Source organism: Trichoplusia ni, chromosome 7 (genome assembly GCF_003590095.1).
Source record: "Trichoplusia ni isolate ovarian cell line Hi5 chromosome 7, tn1, whole genome shotgun sequence".
Taxonomy (NCBI): domain Eukaryota; kingdom Metazoa; phylum Arthropoda; class Insecta; order Lepidoptera; family Noctuidae; genus Trichoplusia; species Trichoplusia ni.
In genome coordinates this window covers 5,698,934-5,723,091 of record NC_039484.1, presented here as the reverse complement: position 1 = coordinate 5,723,091, position 24,158 = coordinate 5,698,934, and the positions used below count along the sequence as shown (strand labels likewise).

General features: G+C 36.8%; 2 protein-coding genes across 3 annotated transcripts; one reads left to right on the top strand and one right to left on the bottom strand.

Annotated features, from left to right (window-relative positions):
* Nucleotides 1–284: 284 nt before the first annotated feature.
* LOC113495985 (stabilizer of axonemal microtubules 1) lies at nucleotides 285–11,010 on the bottom strand. 2 transcript variants are annotated; one of them, XM_026875017.1, is made up of 13 exons: nucleotides 10,866–11,010; nucleotides 9,125–9,297; nucleotides 7,907–8,110; nucleotides 7,293–7,479; nucleotides 5,838–5,980; nucleotides 5,181–5,272; nucleotides 4,482–4,592; nucleotides 3,429–3,525; nucleotides 2,706–2,892; nucleotides 2,362–2,454; nucleotides 1,742–1,854; nucleotides 1,294–1,387; nucleotides 285–624 (listed from the first exon to the last, which is right to left on the bottom strand). In XM_026875017.1, coding segments are annotated over exons 1-13 (1,578 nt in total). In that variant the 5' UTR covers nucleotides 10,867–11,010; the 3' UTR covers nucleotides 285–541. The 2 variants fall into 2 exon arrangements, with proteins under 2 accessions (XP_026730818.1, XP_026730819.1); XM_026875018.1 differs by having other exon boundaries at nucleotides 286–624; nucleotides 9,125–9,281; nucleotides 10,866–11,008.
* A 3,106-nt stretch (nucleotides 11,011–14,116) lies between these two features.
* LOC113496155 (uridine phosphorylase 1-like) lies at nucleotides 14,117–19,266 on the top strand. The gene is made up of 7 exons (XM_026875288.1): nucleotides 14,117–14,422; nucleotides 15,184–15,307; nucleotides 16,516–16,674; nucleotides 17,164–17,349; nucleotides 17,804–17,942; nucleotides 18,300–18,493; nucleotides 18,847–19,266. The coding sequence occupies exons 1-7, from the start codon at nucleotides 14,250–14,252 to the stop codon at nucleotides 18,943–18,945; spliced, it is 1,074 nt and encodes a 357-aa protein (XP_026731089.1). The 5' UTR covers nucleotides 14,117–14,249; the 3' UTR covers nucleotides 18,946–19,266.
* The last annotated feature ends 4,892 nt before the right edge of the window (nucleotides 19,267–24,158 follow it).

Genomic DNA, 24,158 nt, shown 5'->3' with positions numbered 1-24,158 from the left:
CTCAACAATTAGATTACCATACCAGGCAATAGTATGGTAATCTAATTGGATAATCAAATCTAAAGGGTAGGTAAAATTACGTTTTACCCCTGTCATCGAGTTGTTTGGATGTGGATAATAAATATGTAAAATGAGAAAGTCACCAATAGTGTTTGGAAACATTGACTTATTTATTAAAGATGAATAATATTACTTCAATATTTTTTATATCCAGTGTATGTATATGAAATGTTTGTTAGATTATAAAATGAAAAGGCCGAAGTAATAGAAAGATCTAATCCTTTATTTAATATAATACAAAATATAATTTAATCAAAACATAATTTAACCATAGATTAAAATTTAACCTCTAATTATATCAATTCAAAATTATCCATAATGCTATGTACTGCTATTGTAAATTATTATTAAAAATTAAATAAACTCATGATTTATTCGTATGTGCAGTACTACATCTCACTGCCTGATTTACCAAGCCAAGCCGTTAAAGATCCGCCATCTTGTTTACCTTTGAATTTGGAACGCCGTTGACAGTTGGCAGTTAGGAACAGCAAGCCGCTTTAGGGAAATTGCAGGCACAGGGGTCTGTTGTTATGCACTCCGCAGGGCAAATGCAATCGCAAGCTGGAATTAAAACAAACGAGTTGAAGGTAAGTTAGTAGTGAGAGCCAGTGCCGGCGTAAGGGCCACTGACACCCCGGGCGAAAATATTGTGGCACTCACTTGAGGGAAGCAATATCAGGTGTTAGTTTTTGCTGATCCCAAGTAAAATTATATTAAGAATTTCATCTTTCCTTTAGCGTTACGTTTGGCGCTGGAAGTATTCCACCTCTAGCGTAGAGCACAGTTCTGAGGGTTTCCACCAGGAGAGGCAAGAGACTCTAACTTCAGACCTTGGCGCCCCCAGAATTTGTCGCCCTGGGCCATCGCCCCATCACGACCTCCCCCAAACGCCGGCACTGGTGAGAGCTTGTCAATGTTGAACCAAGGCAGATTGTTCTTTAATACGACTAATTGCACTAATTGTAGGATTAATCCTTATGTCGCGGAAGCTTCACAAACATTAATACATGCACAGACGTCAGACTCCAATCTGTAGTTGGTTCTAAGCGGGGATTGAACCCGCGACATTTCGCGCATAGTGGCTGGGTGTAGTTTCCTACACTACTAAGCTATCCGATCGTAAATTGAAGACAAAACAACGATAAAAACAATGCAATCATCGTGTTTTTTTCGTTAAAATACATCCCCCAGAGCTAATAAAACGCCAAAAAACTAAAATATGTCACTTACGTTTGCAGTCGCCGTACTTGCAGGGGTCCATGTACTCTGTACAGTCTTCGCCAGGCGGGAGGAACGACGACTTGTATATCGTAGTCGCTTCCAACTGAGAAACGTGAATAGAACACTTAAATGCATGTACTGGTCATTCTACTAAATGTCCTGATATTCACCAATATTATTTTGTCATGAATCTAGTAAGTATTTTACTTGACTTCCAAAATTCACGAGTTATTCTTTAACTCGAACATGGGGAATCGTATATAGTTGTCTATTCACATATTCATTGTTTTGTATTCACAGTTCAGTGTTTCGCCCCATACTGAATTCCCCATTAAGGTGTTGGCAAAATGCTTAGGAAAATACGAATAGGTAGTATCTTTTTAATCCAATTTCCAATCATTCATCGGCAATCGTATGGCACTTAGTAGGTACTTATGGGTACAGTTTAGTGAATTACCTTCTGGCAAGGCTTCTGGTACTGTCCCTTGCAGGCCCACGGCGGGCGCTGTGGCTGCGGCACGCACACGGGCTGGTACGACATTTTCTGAGTCGTCGTCGACTCCATTTTCGCTGCAATGTGAATAGTTTTAGATGATCATAATACACTTAAACCTTCCGAAACTATTCCAACGCTAGTGATTTTTATAGTTGTATTGCGAAGAGTGAAAAGAGACGTCGGTCGTCCGGGAGCTTGACGATGGATCGATGACATAGTCGAGTCTGGATGAGGCTGGCACAGGACCGTAGAAATTGGCGCGAGAAAGGGGAGGCCTATGACCAGCAGTGGGAGGACAAAGGCTGTGGATGATGATAATGATGATTGAGAAGAGTCATATTTTTTAAATTCAGATACCTGCCCACGGAAGTATCTATAATCGATTGAAAGTGCGGCGAGTCATACAAAAGCTTATTTGGTACTTAAATAGATCACGTTCAGTAATAGGTTAAGGTTAAGGGTGTGACAAACCAAGTTGGTTTGATTATGAGCAATGGTCGATATTTTATGCAATAAGGAAAATGTATGAGACTTCTTGTATGTATGAGACTTCTTGTAACTCATCAACTACTAAAACTAACCTGCTGGTTTTTCGTAGCACTTGAGAGGCGCGTACGACTCCGGTATCGCACAGCGGCCCGGATCCAGGAACGACATGCGGTTGATGGTGCGATCTGGAGTAATTAAATGATTCGAACGTTATAAAAAGACAAATAAAATTACTTATAAACTGGGATAGTAATGAAAAAAAAGGGGTAAAGTGTAAACTTCGGATCCATTTTATATTTCGCAATTTAGGTAGTTCATATAGTTACATATAGTTCTTTATATCAGTAATAGTTATTATTAAAACAGTCATGAACAATATCTGCAATGAAATTTCGCATTTTCGTGATTCAACTGTGGAAAATACATGGACACTCACTCTCAAACGGTTGTTCGACGCAGTGGTACTTATTGGGGGGCTTGCAGGACTCTCTCGTGGCGCAGGGCTTGGGCACGTAGTCGTGTCGCTGCGTCGTGATGTTCTGCATCGGACCCTGACCCCACATGTCGTGGTGGCACGGTCGGATCGGTTGCGTCGTACAGATCGGATTCGGTAAGTACGACAGCTAGATACAAAAATGCGAATGAAATCTTGTGGTTGAAATAGTATTAGGAGTAGTGATAAATCAAGGTGCAACCTTTAAGAATTCCTTCTTGGAATTTTGTTTGGAATAGATGAATGCTTTGTTATGGGTATATGTCACAAAATTACTTAAATAACTTGATTAATGAAATGTGTGAATGAAAAACTGCGTAGACTACACTCAAAACCGCTTTAAAACTTAAATGGAAGTATAGAAAATTTTGAAAATAGTCATTGGTTTTTTCTTATTCCTTGCATATATTTTTTCTTAACAAAAACGACTTCCACGTTAAGGAATGTAATCCTTGTGTCGCAGTGGTTTTTCACAAACATTCAACTCATGGACACAAAGACACCCAGACTCCAAGCATTCGTGGCGCACAAAAGCTTGTCTTATGCGGAGATCAAGCGACACGTCCTCGGTGTGGCGTGGTGACCGTAACCACTCGGCTATCCGTGATTCTCAAATACGTATTATAGTAATTTGTTTACGTTCATACAAAATACATTCATAAATACCTTCTGCACAGTATCCCCTTCCATCTGCGCGGTCGACGGCACTAAATTGGACAGCGGCTTGATAGGCTGTGGGATCGGGGCCTTCGTTGGCAGATAGCTATCAAACAAATTCGTATCATTAGGTAGCTACTGGCTGTGGCCCTAGCCCCTGACGGTTTCTCTCGTCTGCCATTCGTTCGTTTTCGGCTTCTAAGGGTTATAGGTAACGCCTTTAGGAAACTGTTGTTTGTGAAAAGACTGTCGCCTCTTTATAAGTAAAACAAAAAACAAATGAATGACTTTTTACAAGTCTTCCGTTACGTCCAACACGATGCTGCCAGAGATTAAAGCTGTTTCTTCTTCACAATCTTACGTTCCCAGTGCAGTATTTTGTAATAGCTACCTAGTTCGCCATCTTACCACTTGGTATCCAACATCAAATAAAATAATTTGATTATATAGGTAAATAAAAGAGAAAAACTCATGCTAGCAAACCAGTGACAGTGATAACGGTTGCGTTACAACTAATGGTATTTGCGGTTTGAACGCTTTGACAAGTGACAATAGGTGACCGACACGGCGACGGCTAACAATGGGGTTTTCATTACACTATATGTTAGTTTTTATTACATTATAGGGACACCTCAAGGGCAAGGACTAGACCTTGCGATATTCATTCTAGTAGCAACAGGAAGATATAATTTTCATTAAAATTTTGACAAAACTTGGTATTAAGCAATTTAAGTAATCAGGAAATCATTTCGGCCTTCTGTATGATTTCTTTCAGTAATAGCCTGGAGGCATGACCTTTGGATTGCCGAGTTTAAGATCGCTGATTCAAATCCAAAAAGGAACCAGTGTCATTCCAAATCATGTGCATATAGCGAATAAATTCCCACTAGCTAGCAACAACGAAGATAAACGTGAAGAAACAAGCATCCCAGAACATTTTCCAAAGGATGTTAAACCACGTCAGGAGTTTATGGGAAGGTTTAATTTCTGACACCAGGCATACGAAAAAGAAAGTAAGTAGGTACCTAAATATGTTTATTAAAGTATTTGCTGTGGCAATACCTGTTCTTGTAGATCGTTTGCGTTTCAAACCGTTTGGACGCGGTCACGGGGTTGGTGCAGCTGTCCGGGATGATGGCGCGTCGTCTGCAGTCGCTTTGCGCGTCTAGATAACTGTGGGACAAATTGATGAGTGAAATCATACATTGGAATAATTTTGTGTCCCTGTAAATCCGTTTCTGGTGGTTATTACAACAAAATGTTGTTTGTTCCGCCATCAAAAACGGTGAGTTCATTTTTAGCATGTTTCATTTGTTAGTCTCATTCTTTGACTGTTCAGTCACGAGTTGAGAAATTATCTGATAGCGTCTTAACATACAGACGAATTTTATAGATTCAATCAGTATGGGGTTCGATATAGTTAGATATAAAAGAGGACTTATCTAGCGAGGCAGGAAACACATTAGCGATAAGCTTGATAACTCGTATTTATATCTCCGACCCTAAAGCTTTTTTTGGTTAGGAAAGCGGTTCTGTCATATAGCCGTAATATTACGGACACAGTCTTCTTTACGGTGGTGACATGTGAAAGTTCCAAAAGCTTGTACACACCGTCAATCGTTTTAAAAAAACGTCAATCGAAAAGTACCCTAGATAGAAAATGGGCGATCTTGATATATCTTGATAGCTTTAGATTATACTTGGATTATGAACATCATCAGACGAGGACACATATTATAGTAGTTGGTTGATTAAATGTACCTCATATTGTAAGTAGTATGAGCGTCTAGTTTCTGACAAGGCTTCTGGTATTGCCCCTTACATGCCCACGGCAACGGCTCTTTTGGCAGGATCTGAAAACATCGTTGAAAATGAAGATTGAGAAGTCAGATCAATATTTCCATATGTAGGTAAAAATTTGATTCAACAAAAACTGTCTGAAGAAACGATTAGAGATCAGAGAAATTTGTCTACATCCTCATCATCTTCTTAAACATCAGCGAGCATCGCTTTAACAGAATCCTAAAGATAGAGCGCAGCTATTGTCTACTTCACCAAACTATTAATCTGCAAATAGATGCAATGCAAAGCATCACTGTAAAAACTCCTCACGTTAACTATCTTCAGACTTTTATTCTTGTGTCGCGAGGGTTTTCAAAAACCATTCAAGGCAAATTCCCAAGACACCAATACTCAGAACAAGCGTTTATGGATCACACAAAAGATCTTACGCGGGGTTTGAAAACCCGCTACATGTCGCGCTCAATGAGTTGGGCGTGATGCAATATACCACTCGGCTATCCGTGCAGTCAAACTAGAAAACCATTTCCAACACAAAGTATACCTACTTATGTTGAAAATGGTTTGGTTTGTTGAAAGTGAGTGATAGTTAAGTAGGATTTTAAGTTCTGCCAGTACCTGGTTCGGCATGTAGCTCATCTTGTGCGTGGTGGTGCCCTCCATCTTGGCGGCGGGGCGCTCGTAACATCGGTCCGGCGCGAATGACTTCGTCAGCTCAATCTTCTCCGGAGGAAGGTACGAAAGCTTGTTTATTGTACGGTCTGAAAGATACGAAGAAATGTCGTTGGTGTTTGTTTTGGTAGGGGTATGTATGGGATAATGCGACAGTTGAGCTGAGCTCTGGTGGCATAGATGATAGATAAGGTGTTCTTAGAGATCAGGGATGCGTGTGAAAATGGACTTTATTAAATAAGGTTGATAATGCCGAATTTGTCTATGATTATTAAAAATTATTTTAACTATTTGTTGCTAGGCGGTGCGATTGAACAAATTTATGGATGTTGAGGTTGATAGACAAAGGGTCCAGTAGTGCCTGGAATTCAATGCTACTGAACACCCCGTGTCCTGCTTTTCGGAGAGAACTTGAACGTATGTGGCAGGTACTACGTGCAGATTGTAGAGAAAGAAAGTCGCGTAATGAAGATAAAAGTGTGGGAGAGAGAGAGGGGTGGGTCCGTGCGAGAACATTACGTACGAAAGTAGTACGCCTTTCGTAGGGTTCACACAGACTATTCTTTGAAACCAGCGGGGGAGCGAGGGTTACCGTCGCCCGGGGGATTCACAGCAAGTGCGAAAAAGACGCTCGATCTACTATGTCCCGCTTCTGACGGAAGAATCCCGCTATTTTCACTCATAAAGTACCAAAGTCCCGACTTGTCAAAAAAAAAAAACTGGCAATGTTATAGACGATGTCGGATTACAGGAGGTGCTGGATTAGCCAGGGACCGGGGCTCAACTGTATTCCATTTTTTTATGTGTGGGAATTACTATCTTTTACAACTTTACATTACAAACATTAACATTTTTTTTACAAAAAAGCGATAAAGGTATCTACCTAAGCGAGAGCGCATGCGTGCGACAGGGACGCGACCAACGCCGGCACACCGGGACCACACGCGGTCACAGACCGTGCTACAACTCAACAACTGAACGTACTTAATCTAGACAGAATTGGTTTCCTTTGAACTGACCTTTGAAAAATGTACTTATTTACTTTTTAACTGAACTTACTGACTAAATGAGTTTACGCTTGAGCTCCTTATTACCAAAGATCTAAGCGTTAAAGCTTGCGTTTATTTGGTAGGTATTTAATATGCTCAGCTATATTATAATGAACACATCAAATACCGTTCTATATCGGCCGTTGGTCATCTCAACCTCTTTATCAATCACCAGAAACCCATGCTTACTCTTCCAACACTCTATACACATTTCTAGTAAAATATCACATGACATGTCCATATTTCAAATCACAATTCAATATCTTCAAGTGCGCAACCGTTAGTCTACATTAATAAGAGTTACCCACACATTTTGCCGATAGCAAAGAATACTTGAATTGACAATACATACTTTCGAAAGGCTGTTCAACGCAGTGAAACTTCGCAGGTGGCTTGCAGCTCTCTCTCAAGACGCAGGGCTTGGGCACGTAGTCGTGTCGCTGCGTCGTGATGTTTTGCATCGGACCCTGACCCCACATGTCGTGGTTGCATGGTCGGATTGGTTGCGTCACACACGTTGGGTTCGGCAGGTACGAGAGCTGCAAAGATTATAGCGGGTTGTAGTAAAAAGGAATTTAAGGAACCAGGCAAGCTATAGACAGTTTGATATTCTGTGACTAATGCTGTGTAGCGAAATTTTTACTGGAGTATATTGCAAGAGCTAATCTGAAGCAGTGGCACCTGTTCCTAACCATACATTTTTGCTGCGACCTTGATGTGGGACCTACGACTAAATGTGGGAGACTTTGCAAGGTTTGGTCAGTAAGAGGCTGACACTACCCACATCCTCAACCAAGGAGGTAAGTGTCTAAGAGGATTTCCTCGCCTTACGAAAAAAATCAGGGCAGAAAACTTTAACAAAGACTAAAATATCAAGAACAGCACCACACAGAATTAATTTCATTCTGGTGTTTCCAATCCTTCTTTCCTTTTCCCACACTTCTTTTCATGACCCTCTATACATACCTTCTGCACAGTACATCCCTCCATCGGTTCGCAGCTGGGCACGAGGTTGGGCGGAGGCCTGCGCGCCTCTCCACGCAGGTTCCTGCACCCGTCCACCGGCAGGTAGGACAGCTTGTATGTGGTGCACGACTCCACCGGCGCCGTCGGCTTCATGTAACAGCGCCGGGGAGCGTACGACTCCGGGATGCGGGGTTGTTTGTAGCACTGGAAATATGAAAGACAGAAATTATTATAAGTTGGGATGTGTAGTTAGTATGCAGTTTTAATAAATATCATATAAATAGTATTGTTTTGTAGGATTTGTTAGGAAAGAAAATCCTTGACACGAAGTTTCACAAAAATCACGTGACAAAAGTACCACAAGTGTTAATGCTTGTCCTAAACGGGGATCGAACCCACAAATTTCTTGCATTGTGATCATTCGCTTCGTTAGTTTCAGGATAGTCATTTCAAAATGTATATTGTTTTTTTAAAGACACCGACTTTTTGTGACTTATTTAGTAGCCGATCTAGACAGGGTTTACGAATAAATTAGTACCCATCCAACTGTCTGTTTTCACTCTATTATGCCAATGTTTGGTACGGATTTAATTGTTATGATCTTGAACTCTCGAGTTCACGTCCAAAAATAAAGATAAGGTCGCAGTATCAGTTGTAACCTATTTTACGCATAATAATATTGACTGATATTACGTATTTATTAGTATCCGAGACATCAATTCATGATTATACTAGCTGGTATTCAGAAGTGAAAAGTGGTTTTGGTTTCAGACTTCAAGATAACGTACAACAATGTGACCCTCTACATCGTATGGCTATGTTATTGATTCCAGTCATTCCCAAAGTCAAGAACTAGGATTCCACAGAAAAAGGATTCTCTTAAAGCGAAGTATTGTTGCAGTTTTGTAAAGAGACGGGATATTTTACTGCAGTTAGCGCTATTTCCCTTTACAATGGCGACACACACAAAATTTCTGATATTTTTCGTAGCATATACGAAAAGCTATTTTTCACATCTTGGCTAATAAACCGACTTCAACTGACATTTTTTTTATATTACCCTGTTTTTCCCGCTACCGGACAAAGGCCCCTCAAATCCTTCCACGATTCTCTGTACATGGCCGCATGGAACCAGTCCACACAGTAATCATTTAGATCGTTCTACCACCGCTTCTAAGGAACCGGCAATTTACAATTTACCGCTAAAAGGTACATTACCGGCTTAACAAGCGGAGGCTTTCCACAGCAGCACGTGCGGCAGGGGCAGGGGTGTTCCTGCTGACCATCGATGGTCTGCCTGTTGCCATCCCGCAGGCCGGACTTGATGCCGGCAGAGGGCGCACACGGCGCCGCCGCCGGGCACGGCACGCAGCACCTACGGACATATAGCACTAAATATAATCAGCCAGCATTTGTGATGAAGACATACACGTGACAGACAGACAGGCACGTTTATGTGACGGGATACGATGTTATGAAACGTTTTTAAGACTCAGCGGAAATTTTGTCTTTGGACGTGCATTTGTCAAAGGTTTGAGGGAAGCTAAAAAATATGGATCAATAAAAAGCTTTTACGAAATAAAATCACCGTTTTTGAATTATATTATAGGCAGCCCATGAAGAATTCTATTGATATCTTAAAAGCAAATGGTTTAATAGCTTATTACTGAATACATCTGATGATAATTATATTTGAAAAGTACTACAAAGCTCGTTCAAGTTTTTCTTGAATATTACAAAGTTCTTAACAACCAACCAACCGTGATGATCAATGCTTACTACTGCCAAATACTTAAAGAAATGAAACCTAATTTAGCTAGCACCAAAAGATATTATCTAACACGATAAAGCTTTCAATTTGTGTAATACGGAGACGATTACATTCCAGTATTATATTAAATTGTTAATACAAAACAAAACAATGTACTCTAAATAAAAGCAGGTTACAACCCATCTTTTATCTCAACACATGAGAGCACTCATTATCAGCACTTAGTTTGTAACGGAAGCGTTAATATCAGATCATTATACAACCAATCAGCTGTTACTATTTGTTCACAATTATTTCTCGATAAGTCTTCGCTCGGTTCACACGTGTTTTGGATTTAATGATTTTGTTGTGAGCATTTGTGTTTATTGGTGAGTAAGCGTGGTGTTTTCGTACAAGCTTTTGTTTAGTTTCAACTGTCCCAATGTTGGTCTGTTATCAAATCTTGTAAGTTACATTTTATCCTTTCGGTTTCCGTATTAGCTGGTTTATAGCGTACTAGCTTTTCGCCCGCGTCGAGGTTGGTTATATCGCATTTCCAAGAGAACTCTTCAAAAGGTCGGGATAAAAGCTATCCTAAGTTCTTTCTCAAGGTCAACTCTATCTCTGTACCAAATTTCATTAAAATCAGTTCAGTGGCTTAGACGTGAAAGCGTAACAGACAGACAGACTTACTTTCGATTAAGATTTATTAAATTTTAAACCATATGCAGTAAGTTGTCGCAAGGTTTTATCAAGAAAATTCAACAGTAATTATCACTGTGCGAGTGTGACTAGGTTGATAAAATAATAGTTGTGTCAAATACTATTCTGTAGTTGAGTGCACAAAATAGGTTCTTATAATAACTGTACATGAAGACCTGTTTTGTGTACTACATACGTAATACAGTGGCACGAAACATTTTTTTTAAGTTATAATTTTGATCTAAAACATTTTCCGAATTTACGCGTTGTGCCACAATAGGTGAAAATGACTACCTACGACTCCAATACTTGTTGTTCTATTTTTTAATAGTTTTTGTTTAATATTATCAGACGTCAAAGTCTGGCTTTTAGATTGTGGAACTTTGTTATACTACTTTATACTTCTAAACGTTTTCATATTTCCATACTACTTCAAAGCTACGGAAGCCATGTACTAAGAGGCCAACATCCACAAAAATATACAAATATAGTTATAAAAATGCTTACTCTGGCATGATTTTGTAGTAATCCTTATACTAGGTCCACTGTATAAAAAAAAAGTTAAATAAAAACTAAAATCTAATATGAAAATTAACTGAAAATAATTTATAAAAACATTTCAGTCTAAAAATGGATCATAGAAAAATGACAGGTTGCAAACGTTAGCACTTGTTTACATCATTTTTATTTTCAAGTTGGCCGCGTTCTTATTTTGAAAGTTCGTGCAAAAGAAGTTTTTAATTAAAAAATCCTATAAAACGAGACTTAATAGGAGCTTATTACATAATGAGCTTTACCTCAACTTATACTACAACTCGTTCTATGCCGTGCCTCGCTTCCACGATTGCTCTTATTTGTAGAGTTCTTCATACATTTCGTCCTACGTCGTAAGTCCCTAACTTCTGTTTTTAATCTGCCTGAAGATTAGTCGCATTCACGTTTACTGAATGTGAACAAAACAAAATCTATTTATTGGTTCAAGTCAATAAAAAATGACACCCGCTATAAAGAGTGATTTGGATCTTACATCTTATGGATTAGTGGTTTCATTGAGGATCTGAATATACTTTCTCTTCATGTTAGGCACCTCTTTTATGAAACTGGATATTGTGATATAAATTGGAAATTGATCATGTGGAATGTTTATAGGTAAACACAGGTTTCATAAGGGGCCTTCTACACGTGGTTTAAAAGGCTTCCAAAGCTTAAAGTCGTGAACTATCGACCAACAAGCGGTTATAAAAAGTTTATAGTCCACGGAGACTCTACTTGCTCTATACTTCATTAATCGGAAGTTCTCGTTTTTTGAAACGACTCCCACATTAATGAATCCAATCCTTATGTCGCGGAGGTTTTGCAGACATTCAAGTCACAGGCAAAAATACACCCAGAGTCAGAACAAGCGTTCCTTGCAATCGGATCACACAAATGCTTGTCCTACGCGGGGATCAAACCTGCGACAAGTAGCACACAGCATATTTGACGTAGTGCACTATACCACTTGGCTATCCATGTAGTTTAAATCTAGATGATCTTTGTTATATTAGTAAGTAAAACAAATAAATTGACGTCAGTATTCGTTTATAGCGCTGCCACATCTGATGATAATACTTTAAGTTCTTTGAACTTTCAATAAAATACAAAATTCTAAATACATATTTCACATCATCACAAGACACTGCAGTATCTATTTATTTAACACCATTTCTAGGCAAATCGAAGCGAACTATTCGACGCGAGCGTTCGCGTGCCCCAGGCAAACTAACTAACAGAATTATGCTAACTTCAAATTACCGGGGCCCTATAATGAATGCCAAGTTCCATCGCCAATCGCATTATAAATACCGAAATGTCTGTGTAATTTAAAACTTAGTTGATTAGAAATATAGAGCGGCAAAGATCTTTATTTAGAAACTTTTTTTCGTGAAGTAAAGTATTCCATTGGGTATAAGAATTTAAAAATTTGTAGAGCGAATATGCTTAAGTTATTTTACGGCTCGACGTGACGTGTTCATTCCTGTATTTATAAATGAAGATGAGCATGCAACGCTTTAGTTGAAAAGTTAAGCTTGTGCTCTTGTTTACAAGTACCATCATTACATGACTCTGTCTAAGAGCACCTTGACTTAAAACTGATAAATGTTTATCATATGTTAGGATCAGAATCTATGTAAATACCAGTCAACGAACCGTGCAGTAATTAACATTAAGAATACGTATTTAAATAAATCTAAAGTAACATCACTTGCTAGTAAAAAGCATACTGGTAAGTGACGTCACGCGAGATTTTATTTCACTGTATCATTCCTTGACCCTTCATTTTTTGTTTACGAGATAAAAGAAAAAATACGTATCCAATATTTTTTGGAAATCTATCTAACGGAATAAACAGATTATTTTTGGATAATATCCTATTATACACCTAAAAGATCACAATCAAGGGTCAGGGTCAAGGTGAGACTGTCATTATCTAGTTCCGCATAGAGCCGTACTGTATTTGGTGCATAGCAACAAACACCTGTGATAAATAAATCGATTTACCATTTAGCATGTTCGCAAAGTCGATTTTGCATTGGGTATTTATCTGGCTTGCACTGATGAAATAGGCGGCCTAGTATTAAACTCGGGTTATCTGCAAAAATGTTTCTTCAAACCGAAATGAACTTTGAAGCTTTCTGATTCTAGATCGTTAGTATTTGAGGTTTCCAATACATGACAATATAAGTCTTGAAGTAGTGTGTTAGTACGCAGTGGGGTTGACTAACATATACCTTTTTTTCTGTATTTCTTGTTATAGCGGCTATCTGTTTAGCCATAACTGTTCATGAGATACAGCCTGGTGACAGACGGACAACCGAGCCTGACTAAAAGGGTTCCGTTGAAACTCTTTTAGTAAATAATCCAAAAAAAGAGGATTTAGTATAAGCCATCAGTAAATACACTAAATCATTACAACAAAATGTTAATTCAACCCATTAACATGAAAGATATGATTCCTAATTATAATGCTTAGATCACATCCTTGTAATTACTATGCACGCCGCACTACTTACCGTACAATCAAGATTATAAGTACTACAGATAAATATCCAATGCGCTTGCAAGAACAATCGGCGGAGTTATAATTTATTGCTGCAATGTATTGAACAAGCGGCATTTGCTAGTTGTTTGTCTCACCAACAAGTTGTTTCTTGAAAGGTTAGTGATACAATGACAAGGTTTTGAATATGGTATTTGTGTTATTGGACAATGTGTGTTTTAGATCCAATTTAGTTTTTTTTTACAAGGTAGGACTAAAACAGACAATGTGTGTTTTATATCATTTTTTTTTACAAGAAAGGACTAAGCCAGTTTTTTGTGGACAACGATGTAGACATTATCAGCTGACTAAAAAAGAGTTCTTTTTTCAATTCGTTTCTATTTTTATGTTTGTTACCTCAGACCCTCGTTCTGGATAAATTTTCGATTTTCTTGAAGATTTACGTAATTAGCTGTCATTAGGCCCCTTAATTATTTCATTGAGTTTCGATTACCAGATAGTTTTTATTTGAAGACAGTTGTATGTTCCTGTTGTTAAAATAAAATTATTAGCGTACGCTTCAGTGGATTTTTAGAAAATGAGTTTTTGCAAGTCGGTTGTACAATGATAATAGTTACCAAATGTTCTCACCGAATGACCTCAATGAATGCTTGAAGGTAGCATTTGATTAAGGATTGTGAAAGAATTTCGCAAAGAATTAAGGCCAGCAGTGGGAAGAAATGGGCTGGCGAAAAAAAGATTTATTGTCCGATCCAACACTTTAATGTAGAGCATTATTATTGTGTTTTTACTGACAAACATACTTATCTGAAACCAGATAGTTCAGTTAGTTTAGATGATTGTTTTTAAATATGTATTTAAGGTCAGTGGACATTTCGACAGAATATCTTAATTATATTGTTTCAGAAAAGAAAATGAAGTGTGATTGCGATTTTGTGATCCGGGACAATCCGCGGCTGGTGGCTCACTATGACAACTGCAGGCTGTTGTGGAACGAACTGAATCCGGGAAAAGAGTACCCTAGGTAAGAAAAAAGTGAAAAAATTAACATGTGCAAAAAATAATAAACACCAACTACCAAATCCAAAGTTCTTTCCAGGAATTGCAATCTCGACTAGAGATCTTTAATTTTATATCAGTTATAGCACAGCTAAATTAAAAGTAGTTCCTGTAATTTTCCGTGTTTTGAAAGGCACGTTAAATTGTGAGTCACGGCTGTCATTCCTACATCTTTGACAGTCGTTACAGGTAGTCAGAAGCTTGAAAAGTCTGACAACCAGTCTAACCAAGGGGTATCGTGTTGCCCAGGCAACTGGGTTGAGGAGGTCAGATCGCTCCTTGTAAAACACTGGTACTTAGCTGAACCCGGTTAGACTGGTAGCCGACCCCAACATAGTTGGGAAAAGGCTAGGCCAATGATGATGAGTTACTGTAATTTTTAAAGTAAGTTCTTAAGAATCTGGAAAATGGGAGATGCCTCTCCAGCTGAACACTGGTTGTCTACAACGTATGTGTTCTTAACGATTAACTTCTAAAGTCTTCACAATTTAAGCTGGCTTTCAATTTCGAAAGAATCTAATGGACCTTACCGTATTTTAATTTAAGCCTGTCTACTGCCACGTCTTGAAGTAATATTAATATAGATGTTGAAGCGCGACAGAGCAATGCACAATGTAGAGCAGCATCTTTCTTCCACATCCGATAATAATAATCCTTTAAAATATGGCAGTAGGCCTCAATCTTTGTTTTGGTATTTTGAAGTGGAAGTATGAACATTGATTCCAGGAACAACGATGGAACCATAAAACTCTTGAACAAGCATCTTCAGGAGTTAAAAGTAGACATTCTCTACCACCTCGGACTTGACACGCAAAACTACGACCTGCCAGCTATATTCGGAGATGTTAAGGTAAATATTTATTTAATAACTAGCTGACCCAGCAAACGTTGATTTGCCGATTTTTTTTTCTAGTTGTATGTATTTTTAGTGCCACATTATAAAAAAAATAAAAACAAACAATTTCGTCCAAAAAATATTTTTTTTTAGTGTGAGCAACCCTTATCCCTTAGGGGTATGAAAAATAGATGTTGGTCGATTCTCAGACCTACCCAATACGTATATAAAATTTGGTAAAAATCAGTTTTGCCGTTTCGGAGGAGTTCGGTAACTAACATTTATTTACTATTTATATTAAAAAAAACATTATTTCAAAGAAAAGAATACTTAACAATTCCAAACCTAAAATAGTAGCTCAGCTAAGTCCATACGGGCTATCATCGAAATCGGTCCACCCGTTTTTAGGGAGGTAACAAGCACACATACAAACACACTCTCATCATTTCACGTTTCTAATATAAGTGTGATGCAATCATGACATCACTTCATAAAAACACCTAAAAGCACTTCAAACATAGTTAATAAGTATCTGTCTCTTGAAAATGCATTTGATTTTATCATCAAATCAAATGCGTTTTCAAGAGGACTATAACACTATAAAAATATATAAGGACTATTACACGGAAGGCACGTTAAATTGTGGGTCCCGGCTGTTATTCTTACATCTTTGACAGTCGTTACAGGTAGTCAGAACCTTGAAAAGTCTGACAACCAGTCTAACCAAGGGGTATCGTGTCGCCCAGGTATCTGGGTTGAGGAGGTCAGATAGGCAGTCGCTCCTTGTAAAACACTGGTACTTAGCTGAAACCGGTTAGACTGGTAGCCGACCCCAACATAGTTGGGAAAAGGCTAGGCCAATGATGATATTACAATACTAAACATATTTGTTTGGCCGAATATTGGTGTTACATCGTTTTCATAGAATGCAACCATAATAATATATATAACCCAGATAATTTTTATACGGCAGTGAAAAAGAGTAACCATGGAGTTTCTTGCTCGTTTTTCTCCATGAGAATCTACCTACAGACTGACATTTTAGATTTTAATATTGTGTAAATAAATTGTTTGACGTTCAAAAAAAAAAATGTCTTTTACTTACTTTTACTTTTGAATATATCTTCGATAATTAACAAATCGCAAATTTGTACAGAAACGCCAGTGAAGCGAGTCCGACTCGGTCTTGACCGGAACCTTGAATGTTTCGTTACTTTTCCCAGTTTGTCTGCATGGGCGGCACCAAGTATCGCATGCGAGATTTTGCACAGTACATAGCCGAATTATTGGACCTTCCTGAGAAGAATAAGAAGCTCGTGAACCTCACCAAACACTCCCAAAGATACGCCATGTATAAAGCTGGACCAGTCCTCTCAGTTAGCGTAAGTACCCTATTGCTGTCTTTTTCTTTTGTGAGTAAAAAATAGAGACGAAGGTTAGCATCCAACTGTAGGTAACTAATATTATCTAATCTTTTAAGAGCTGAGCTGACCCAGCGTTGTTTTGCACTGATGCGGATAAAATCGCTAAGGAGGATCAAAAATAGATTTTGTCCGATTCTACGCACTAAGCACTAAATTATTAATGCTAAAACTCATTTCTGTTTAGCGCCCTGAGATTACCCGCAGTCCAATGCTAGCACAATTATAAGTCAATAGTGTTATAATTCTTGACTATTCTATTTGAGCTCTAAATTAATGATGTTGCAGCACTAATCAGAGATTAAAAATCTTCATTTTAGCATTTTTGTTTATGATTCCGTCCATTATGAAAACATTCTTTATAGCCTTAAAAAAGTCTATTCACTCCCCAAAATGTATGTGATGAGCGATTAAAAACCAAACTGAAATATCTCATTGTTTCCATTACAGCATGGTATAGGAGTCCCATCAATGACAACGGTTCTTCAAGAGGTGATCAAGCTGCTAGCATACGCGAAGGTCAAAGACCCGATCATCTTCAGGATAGGAACGAGCGGTGGTCTGGACATCCCTCCAGGGTCAGTCGTGGTGACATCGTTTGGACTCAACGGGAATCTGGGCAAAACTTTCGATATAGTAAGTGAACGTATATATTCTTAGCAGATGAGAGCTAAGGCTGTTTTATCTAGTAAATGAGTTGAGGTCAGCAAGGCATAGGATAGGTGAGTTCTTTAGGCCAATACGTCAAACTCGCTGCGCGCGACATGTCGTGGTTTCGATCGCTACAGAGGATATGCGTGATCGCAAGCATGTCCTGAGTGAATGTTTGAGAAACCGCGAGCGACGTAAGGATTACGGACGGAGTAAGGACGATGTAAAGAACCAGAACAAAAATTTTGCCCACTCTCTATTTAAAAAGTCTTTAAGAAGAATTGATAGATAATGCATGTAATTTTTTTGGGGCTAAACATATAAAGAACTAAGATCGTCATAATAGGAAGATATTATGCCGATGGCGACCAAGAGTTCATTTAGTGTAACTTTTTTCTATCTTTCATCTGGCTAAGTGTTATTGAATTTCCTGTTTCAGCCAGTGCTGGGCAAAACTCGTCAGTTACCATCTATTCTGGACTCTCGAGTGTGTCAGGAAGTACACTCACTAAGTGTGGACAATGATGACTTCGGGACTTATATTGGAGGGACTATGGGAGCTGATGACTTTTATATCGGTAAGACTTTCATATTCGAGTGGATTGGAATGAGCCTTAAACTTTGAGTTAGTAGTAAGAAGATTTCAAGTCTTGAATGATTCAGTAGTAGAAAGAAATAAGACCTACTATTATTTACTAAAAATATTCCATTATAACATGGTAAATAAAAGTGTGCATACCATTACTAGGTCTGTTATTGGTATCTATTGTAAGATTTGTCTTCTAAAAAAAATCATCTGAAAACATAAGCATCAATCTTTCTTGATACAAATTACTTTGCCATATAACTACTGACACTATAGTAATATACTTTTGCATAGAGAACAGTGAACACATCTATGCGTAATCTCATATTTATTCAAACGTCGTTCACAGGCCAAGGGCGTCTAGATGGGCCATTCTGTGACTACACGCAGACAGATAAAATGACTTTTCTCAACACTCTGAAGGGCTTAGGCGTCCGCAACATTGAGATGGAAGCGAATGCTTTCGCCGCATATACCAGGGCAGCGGGCATACGAGCCGGTATCATCTGTGTCACCTTCTTAAACCGCTTACTCGGCGATCAGGTACGTTAAACTGCTAAGAGATGGCGCTGTTAAGTTTTGTTTTAGTTGCAGTTTGTTTCGTTAGATGGCGTTAGCCTCACTTATTGCAACAACGTTTCTATTATTACGTAGAAGTTTTATATTTGCTAACCTTGGCCTAGCCTAGCTTAAGCCTAGTTTGTGCTGACAATTTTATCTTAACGCAATAAGGTTGATTTTTGCTTTTTGATTTTGATGATGATGATGATGTACAGTGTAGAAAAGTGCAAACAAAAAGTCACAGGCACATGAATAATGTTAGATAGTTAGATGGATAGTATTATCGTTAAGGAAATAGTCAAAAATGAAAAACTAATCTATATTCTTCTTTACAGGTTACTCCAAACAAAGCTACTTTAAAAGAATGGCAGAAACGACCAATGATTGTCGTCGGCAGATATATCGAGAAGTATTTCGAGGACAGAAAAATGTAATAAAAAGAACGTCATAAAAAATTACTATACTTAGTAGAAAATTTGATTCAGTTTCAAAATCTTAAATGCTTCTTAAAACTGACTACCGATTTCGATGCTAAAATGATTAGACACAAAATATTTCACATGAAATTATATTTCCAATTAAATGTCCTGTCTCGTAGCTCTTTGAAATAAGATGACGGTGTTGTTCTAATAATTAATAATCGCTTTTTGAAACAAATAAATTTACAATAATAGGTAACCTTTTAAGGCATATGCTTGCTCTATTTTAATAACCAATACTTATTTATATCTAATAAACATCGTATCTATAAATTACCTTTTGTATTATTTTATGGCCAAGGACGCTATAATATATGTTTAAACCACTAAAAAGTTAATTAAAACTTGATTATTATAATAATTGATAACTTAAACGAATAGATAAGAATACCAACCTCTTTTCTATTCAGGCTTAAACCGTAATAAAAAATTAATCATTAAGACGCAAAGATAACTTGTCTTGTATTATCGCTAAGTGCTTATGAGGAACCAGACTAATGAGTTGGGTTGTGGTTACTTCAGAGCGAAGATAACAAAGGCATAGACTATTTTATATTTTACTACTTCTTATTATAGTCCTTGCCAAATTATATTTTTGTTTTTTTTACTTGACTTTTTTATTGTCAGTGATTCTCATTTGAAATAATGAATCTCTTTATACTTGGACTAGCTGTTGCCCGCGACTTCGTCCGCGTGGTTGAAGATCTTGAACCGTTTTCGCAGCGCATGCAACGGAAGACCTCGAAGGTGATTTTTTTTTTCTATTTTTTCCACTTTTTAAATTGTATCTTCGCTCCTATTAGTAGCATCGTGATGTTATGTAACCTATAGTTCCTTGATAAATGGTCTATTGAACACAATAATAATTTTTCAATTTGAACCAGTAGATCCTGAGATTAGCGCGTTTAAACAAATAAACTCTTCAGCTTTATATATTAGTATAGATTATATATTTGTATAGGCGTGTAACTTTAAATTTGTTTTGTCTCAGTGACCTAATACTCCACTATTACAGAAATAGATCTAAACTGTCTCATTATAAATTTAAACGGCGCGGCGTTTCGTTACATTGAATCTTAATGTGCAGGGCGCTGAATGCGCTAGCATATAGAAGATTATGTACAATAAGTTATAAGTCCATGTTATTAATAAAAAAAGGAAAATTAAGAAAATGTTTTTCAAAACAAAATAAATGACGTCAAAATGGTTTAAAATACTGTTACGGTTACTCCGTTAAATACGTTACTAATCAAACTATTCAGAATTATTTAACGTCCGAATTCTTATTATTTCAAAGGTCGAAATGGTAGATGCCATTTCAATAATACTAACATTTTCTTTTAAATTAAAAACACATCATAATCTTATACAAAGCTAGTACTCATTCCCAATTAATGTTACAGCTTATTTGAAACTCATTATGAAAACCAAATTGAAAAGTATAAACAGCTCTTTTGTATTTGACTATCGTAATGAATAATAAATCAAGCAAAAACTTCTACAAGCTAAAAAACTTGTTATAAATTTACATGAAAATCCAAGGCGGTAATCCCCAATGAGCATAAGCCCTAACCCTTATAAAAATGTGTGCAAAACATTAAAAACAACCCATTCAACTCCACCACGAGAACGTATTCAATAAGAAAAGCACCAAATAACTGACGGCGTAGCGTGCGCAAATCTATTTCCCTCCAAGCTACGTCAGTCCGTAGCGGAGCCTCGTAGCGGCCGGACGGGTCTACGCGGGCTCTACGACACTCTATTGTTGTTTCAAATCACAATTTCTCTATTAAAACTGTATTTGATTGTGTGTTTAAGTGAATTTTGTTTGACTGTGAGTGTGTTTTCGTGTTTGTTAGTGTTTTTTGCGTGTTAGTGTTCGTGTTAATGAGGGAAGTAGAGGTTTTGGTGGCGTGAGATTACGTTATTTTTTCGCTGCTATCTGTCTCTGTTATCCTCTGTTGTATATTGGGATCAGATTAGCTATTATGAGTAAGTATTCACTTATATTTTCGTTGATAGTGTAAATATTTTCATAGTGAATTGACTATATTTTTTATAGTCTCAATACACTAATGTTTTAAAAATTCTATATTTATTTAGTTATTTATTTATAAATGTACAAATGTTATAGAATTTAGTAACTTCCATGTTTATTTTAAAGAAAGGTTATTTAAAACAGGTTGACAAGAAAATGCCATTTACAAAACCTCATTGTTGGTCACCACTGACCAGTATAAATAATAAACTCTTCGAATAGTAATTAGATTTTCTTTTTCTTTCCTATTAAGATGTTTTAATTTAACTCCGACGCTACAAATATCTCTGCTTACATGAATTTGTAACATAACTCTTCGCTCTCCAACCGGGAAATAACAAGGAAATACGATCATGCCCAGTTAATTTCGCTTATTAAAATATTTAACTATAAACTCTACACGTGAAAACTAACCTAACCACGGGTTTTAATTAATTAACCGAGTAGTTTACCACGGTCCGTTTATACCTATTTCAAATGAACGTAACGTTGTAATTGCTAGTTTGTGAATATCGTAGTTATATGTTTGTATTCATGTTGCTATTGGAAAGGATATTTTGATCTCTATGTAGAATAGGAATAAAGTAAAAGACGCAATTATTTCACTAGTTGAGAGCCAGGTTTCTTTTGGAAACTCTTATACGTTACATTCTCGAGTCACAATTTAGTTACCATATATCTCCGAAACTGATTGGCTGCTTTGTATGAAATTTTTCTACGCATATTAAGTAGATCTGAGAATCCTCTGCTATCTATTTTTGTTCCCCTAAATGTTTTATTCGTATTACAAATACGACAGAAATCCCTCACCTTTACTAAGACTATACAGCTAAAGAGTTTGTGTTTGATTCTCAGGAACTTTCAAAAATCATTTCAGTGCTAGATAACCCATTTGTTGAGGAAGGCTATACCATATACTATTACGCTATGATTAATAGAAAAAGAATAGTATTGAAATATGTTAGAAAAACGCGGGCATTAGAAAACGATTTTAAACATTCATAACCACGTGGACGAAGTCACGCGCAACAGCTAGTAGTGTTACATCGCTTTGAAATTCACTTTTGAATCTACAAGCATTTGCATGCGCATTCAGGAAGGGCAACTTCAACTTTATATATTAATTATGTATTACTAGCTGTTGCTCGCAACCTGCCCACTACAAATTGAAAATGATCTTACGTGATCATGAAATCGGGATAAAAACTATCCTATGTATTAATCCTAGGTATAAACTATCTGTGTGCTAAGTTTCGTCTAAATCCGTTCAGTGGTATTTGCGTGAAAGAGGAACAAATAATAAAATACAAACTTTTGCTTCTAATATTAGTAGGATTAAAATACTGGTTGTAAACTCGTATTTATATTGAATTTCATTTAAAATATCTTTGACATTTTGTATCGTCAACATCAATGGCGTAACATTTAATAAAGAAATTATATATGTATATCTTCAGTCTTTTGACTGTTAAATGTTATATGTGTATGTATCATGTAAATTACGCAAGCCTTCAAATGATAATTCAAATCAAACATTCGGTATCACGATTTCAAACTAATTAGTCGTAATAATTCGTTAATTATTCACGAAAATGATTAATTAGGTGACTCATTTAATTATGAATGTATGATAGGGACGATTCAACTGAATACCATCGTCTCTTAAATATGAATGAAGATGAATCGGATTTCGGAGGCTTTCAAAGATTCATTTAATTATTTTGTAATGAAACGGATTCTATAATCATCATCTCAACGTGATTTGTTTTTTGTAATATTGTTTTAAACAAAAGCACACAAATATAAAAACAAATAAAAACTACTGAGCTCTATGAAGTGACCATGGAACCAAATGACGTCTATTCCACGTTAAATGAAAAAGTATAAAAAAAAAACAGACGAATTAAGAACTCACCTCTTTTTTAAGTCGGTTGAAAATATTTAACCTCGACTTGTAGGAAGAAAATATGTTTACCTATTTGTAGTTGGAAGTATTCGATTAAAAAAGGTCGAATGTGATTTGTAAGTAGGTGTTTGTGTAATAGTATTGGAATTGTATCAAAATGTAAGTACAGTTAGCAACAGAAGTCGGTTAAAACAATCCGATTTACGAAGTGCTGGTACTTTTGAGGAAGATGTAGGTTATTTTTGTACGTTTTCACTTGTTTTCTGTTTTCAAGCCTAGTTTGATACCTTAAAACATAAAATAGTAATATGCTGACCAAATTTCGGCGTGGAAAAAAAAATTTAATTTAAAAAAAAATTTGTTGATGATTTTACCTACTGTTAAAGGGATTCGTAAACACAATATTGTTAAGTTTTTCGCTGAAGGCGACATTTACAATTACACTGCTACCGTTTGGATTCAAAATGAATTGCATTAATTCAACAGAAACGGGAAAAACTAGATTAAAAGTCTAACAGCCATGTGCAAAAATAATACTTTGCTAATTATCTATCTGTCTCTACGTTCCACTCGATAATGAAAGAGACAGCATGACACCTAAGGGATTACTCAATGTTATTATTTCATACGGTCGTTAGTCTTTTCATATAGTTGATCCCGTTTTCGTTGAATTAATGAAAATAATTATTATCCCAAGCGGTTTCCATACTTCAACAGCGGACAGTAATTGCAGGTATTCAGTTATATGCAGTGTTTGCCGAGCATAGAGCCTTTAACAAAACGGTGGCTCTGGTTCTGTCACCTGATTTATTACAATAGAAATTCACAGCTTTTCTAGTATTAATATTCTGAGTTTTTGGAAGTATTTGAGATGAACAACTGGAGTGCTGTAGGTGTCTATTGGAGATTTGAATTTCAAAATGAAATTAAATTTGAAAAAATAGTTTTAGTGTCAATACATTAAATCTATGTTGAATAAATTATAAAAAGCCAGTGTTTTTCCTACTGTATTCCAAAAATTAAGTATTATCAATTAAAAAAAAACGCAGTAAGATATGAGGTGAAGTACATAAAAGGAGAGTCGATATAATACCTATTTTTTATGTCGAGTTGCGTATCTTAAATAGAAGGCGATTGGTCTATTATAGGACACATTATTATAGATAGCTGTTTTGTCAGAGCTTACTGACATTAATAAATAATTAAAGTACATCAACAAAACCA

Bases quoted from the DNA above. Each gene is read 5' to 3' on its own strand.
- LOC113495985 (XM_026875017.1), bottom strand. The intron at 8,111-9,124 runs GTAATGTACCTT...TCATATTTCCAG, and splicing joins AGCCTCCGCTTGTTAAGCCG to TGCTACAAACAACCCCGCAT. The intron at 1,855-2,361 runs GTTAGTTTTAGT...TTCACATTGCAG, and splicing joins GTGCTACGAAAAACCAGCAG to CGAAAATGGAGTCGACGACG.
- LOC113496155 (XM_026875288.1), top strand. From the start codon at position 14,250: ATGTATTTAAGGTCAGTGGACATTTCGACAGAATATCTTAATTATATT. The intron at 17,350-17,803 runs GTAAGTGAACGT...TTCCTGTTTCAG, and splicing joins TGGGCAAAACTTTCGATATA to CCAGTGCTGGGCAAAACTCG. The intron at 17,943-18,299 runs GTAAGACTTTCA...CGTCGTTCACAG, and splicing joins AGCTGATGACTTTTATATCG to GCCAAGGGCGTCTAGATGGG.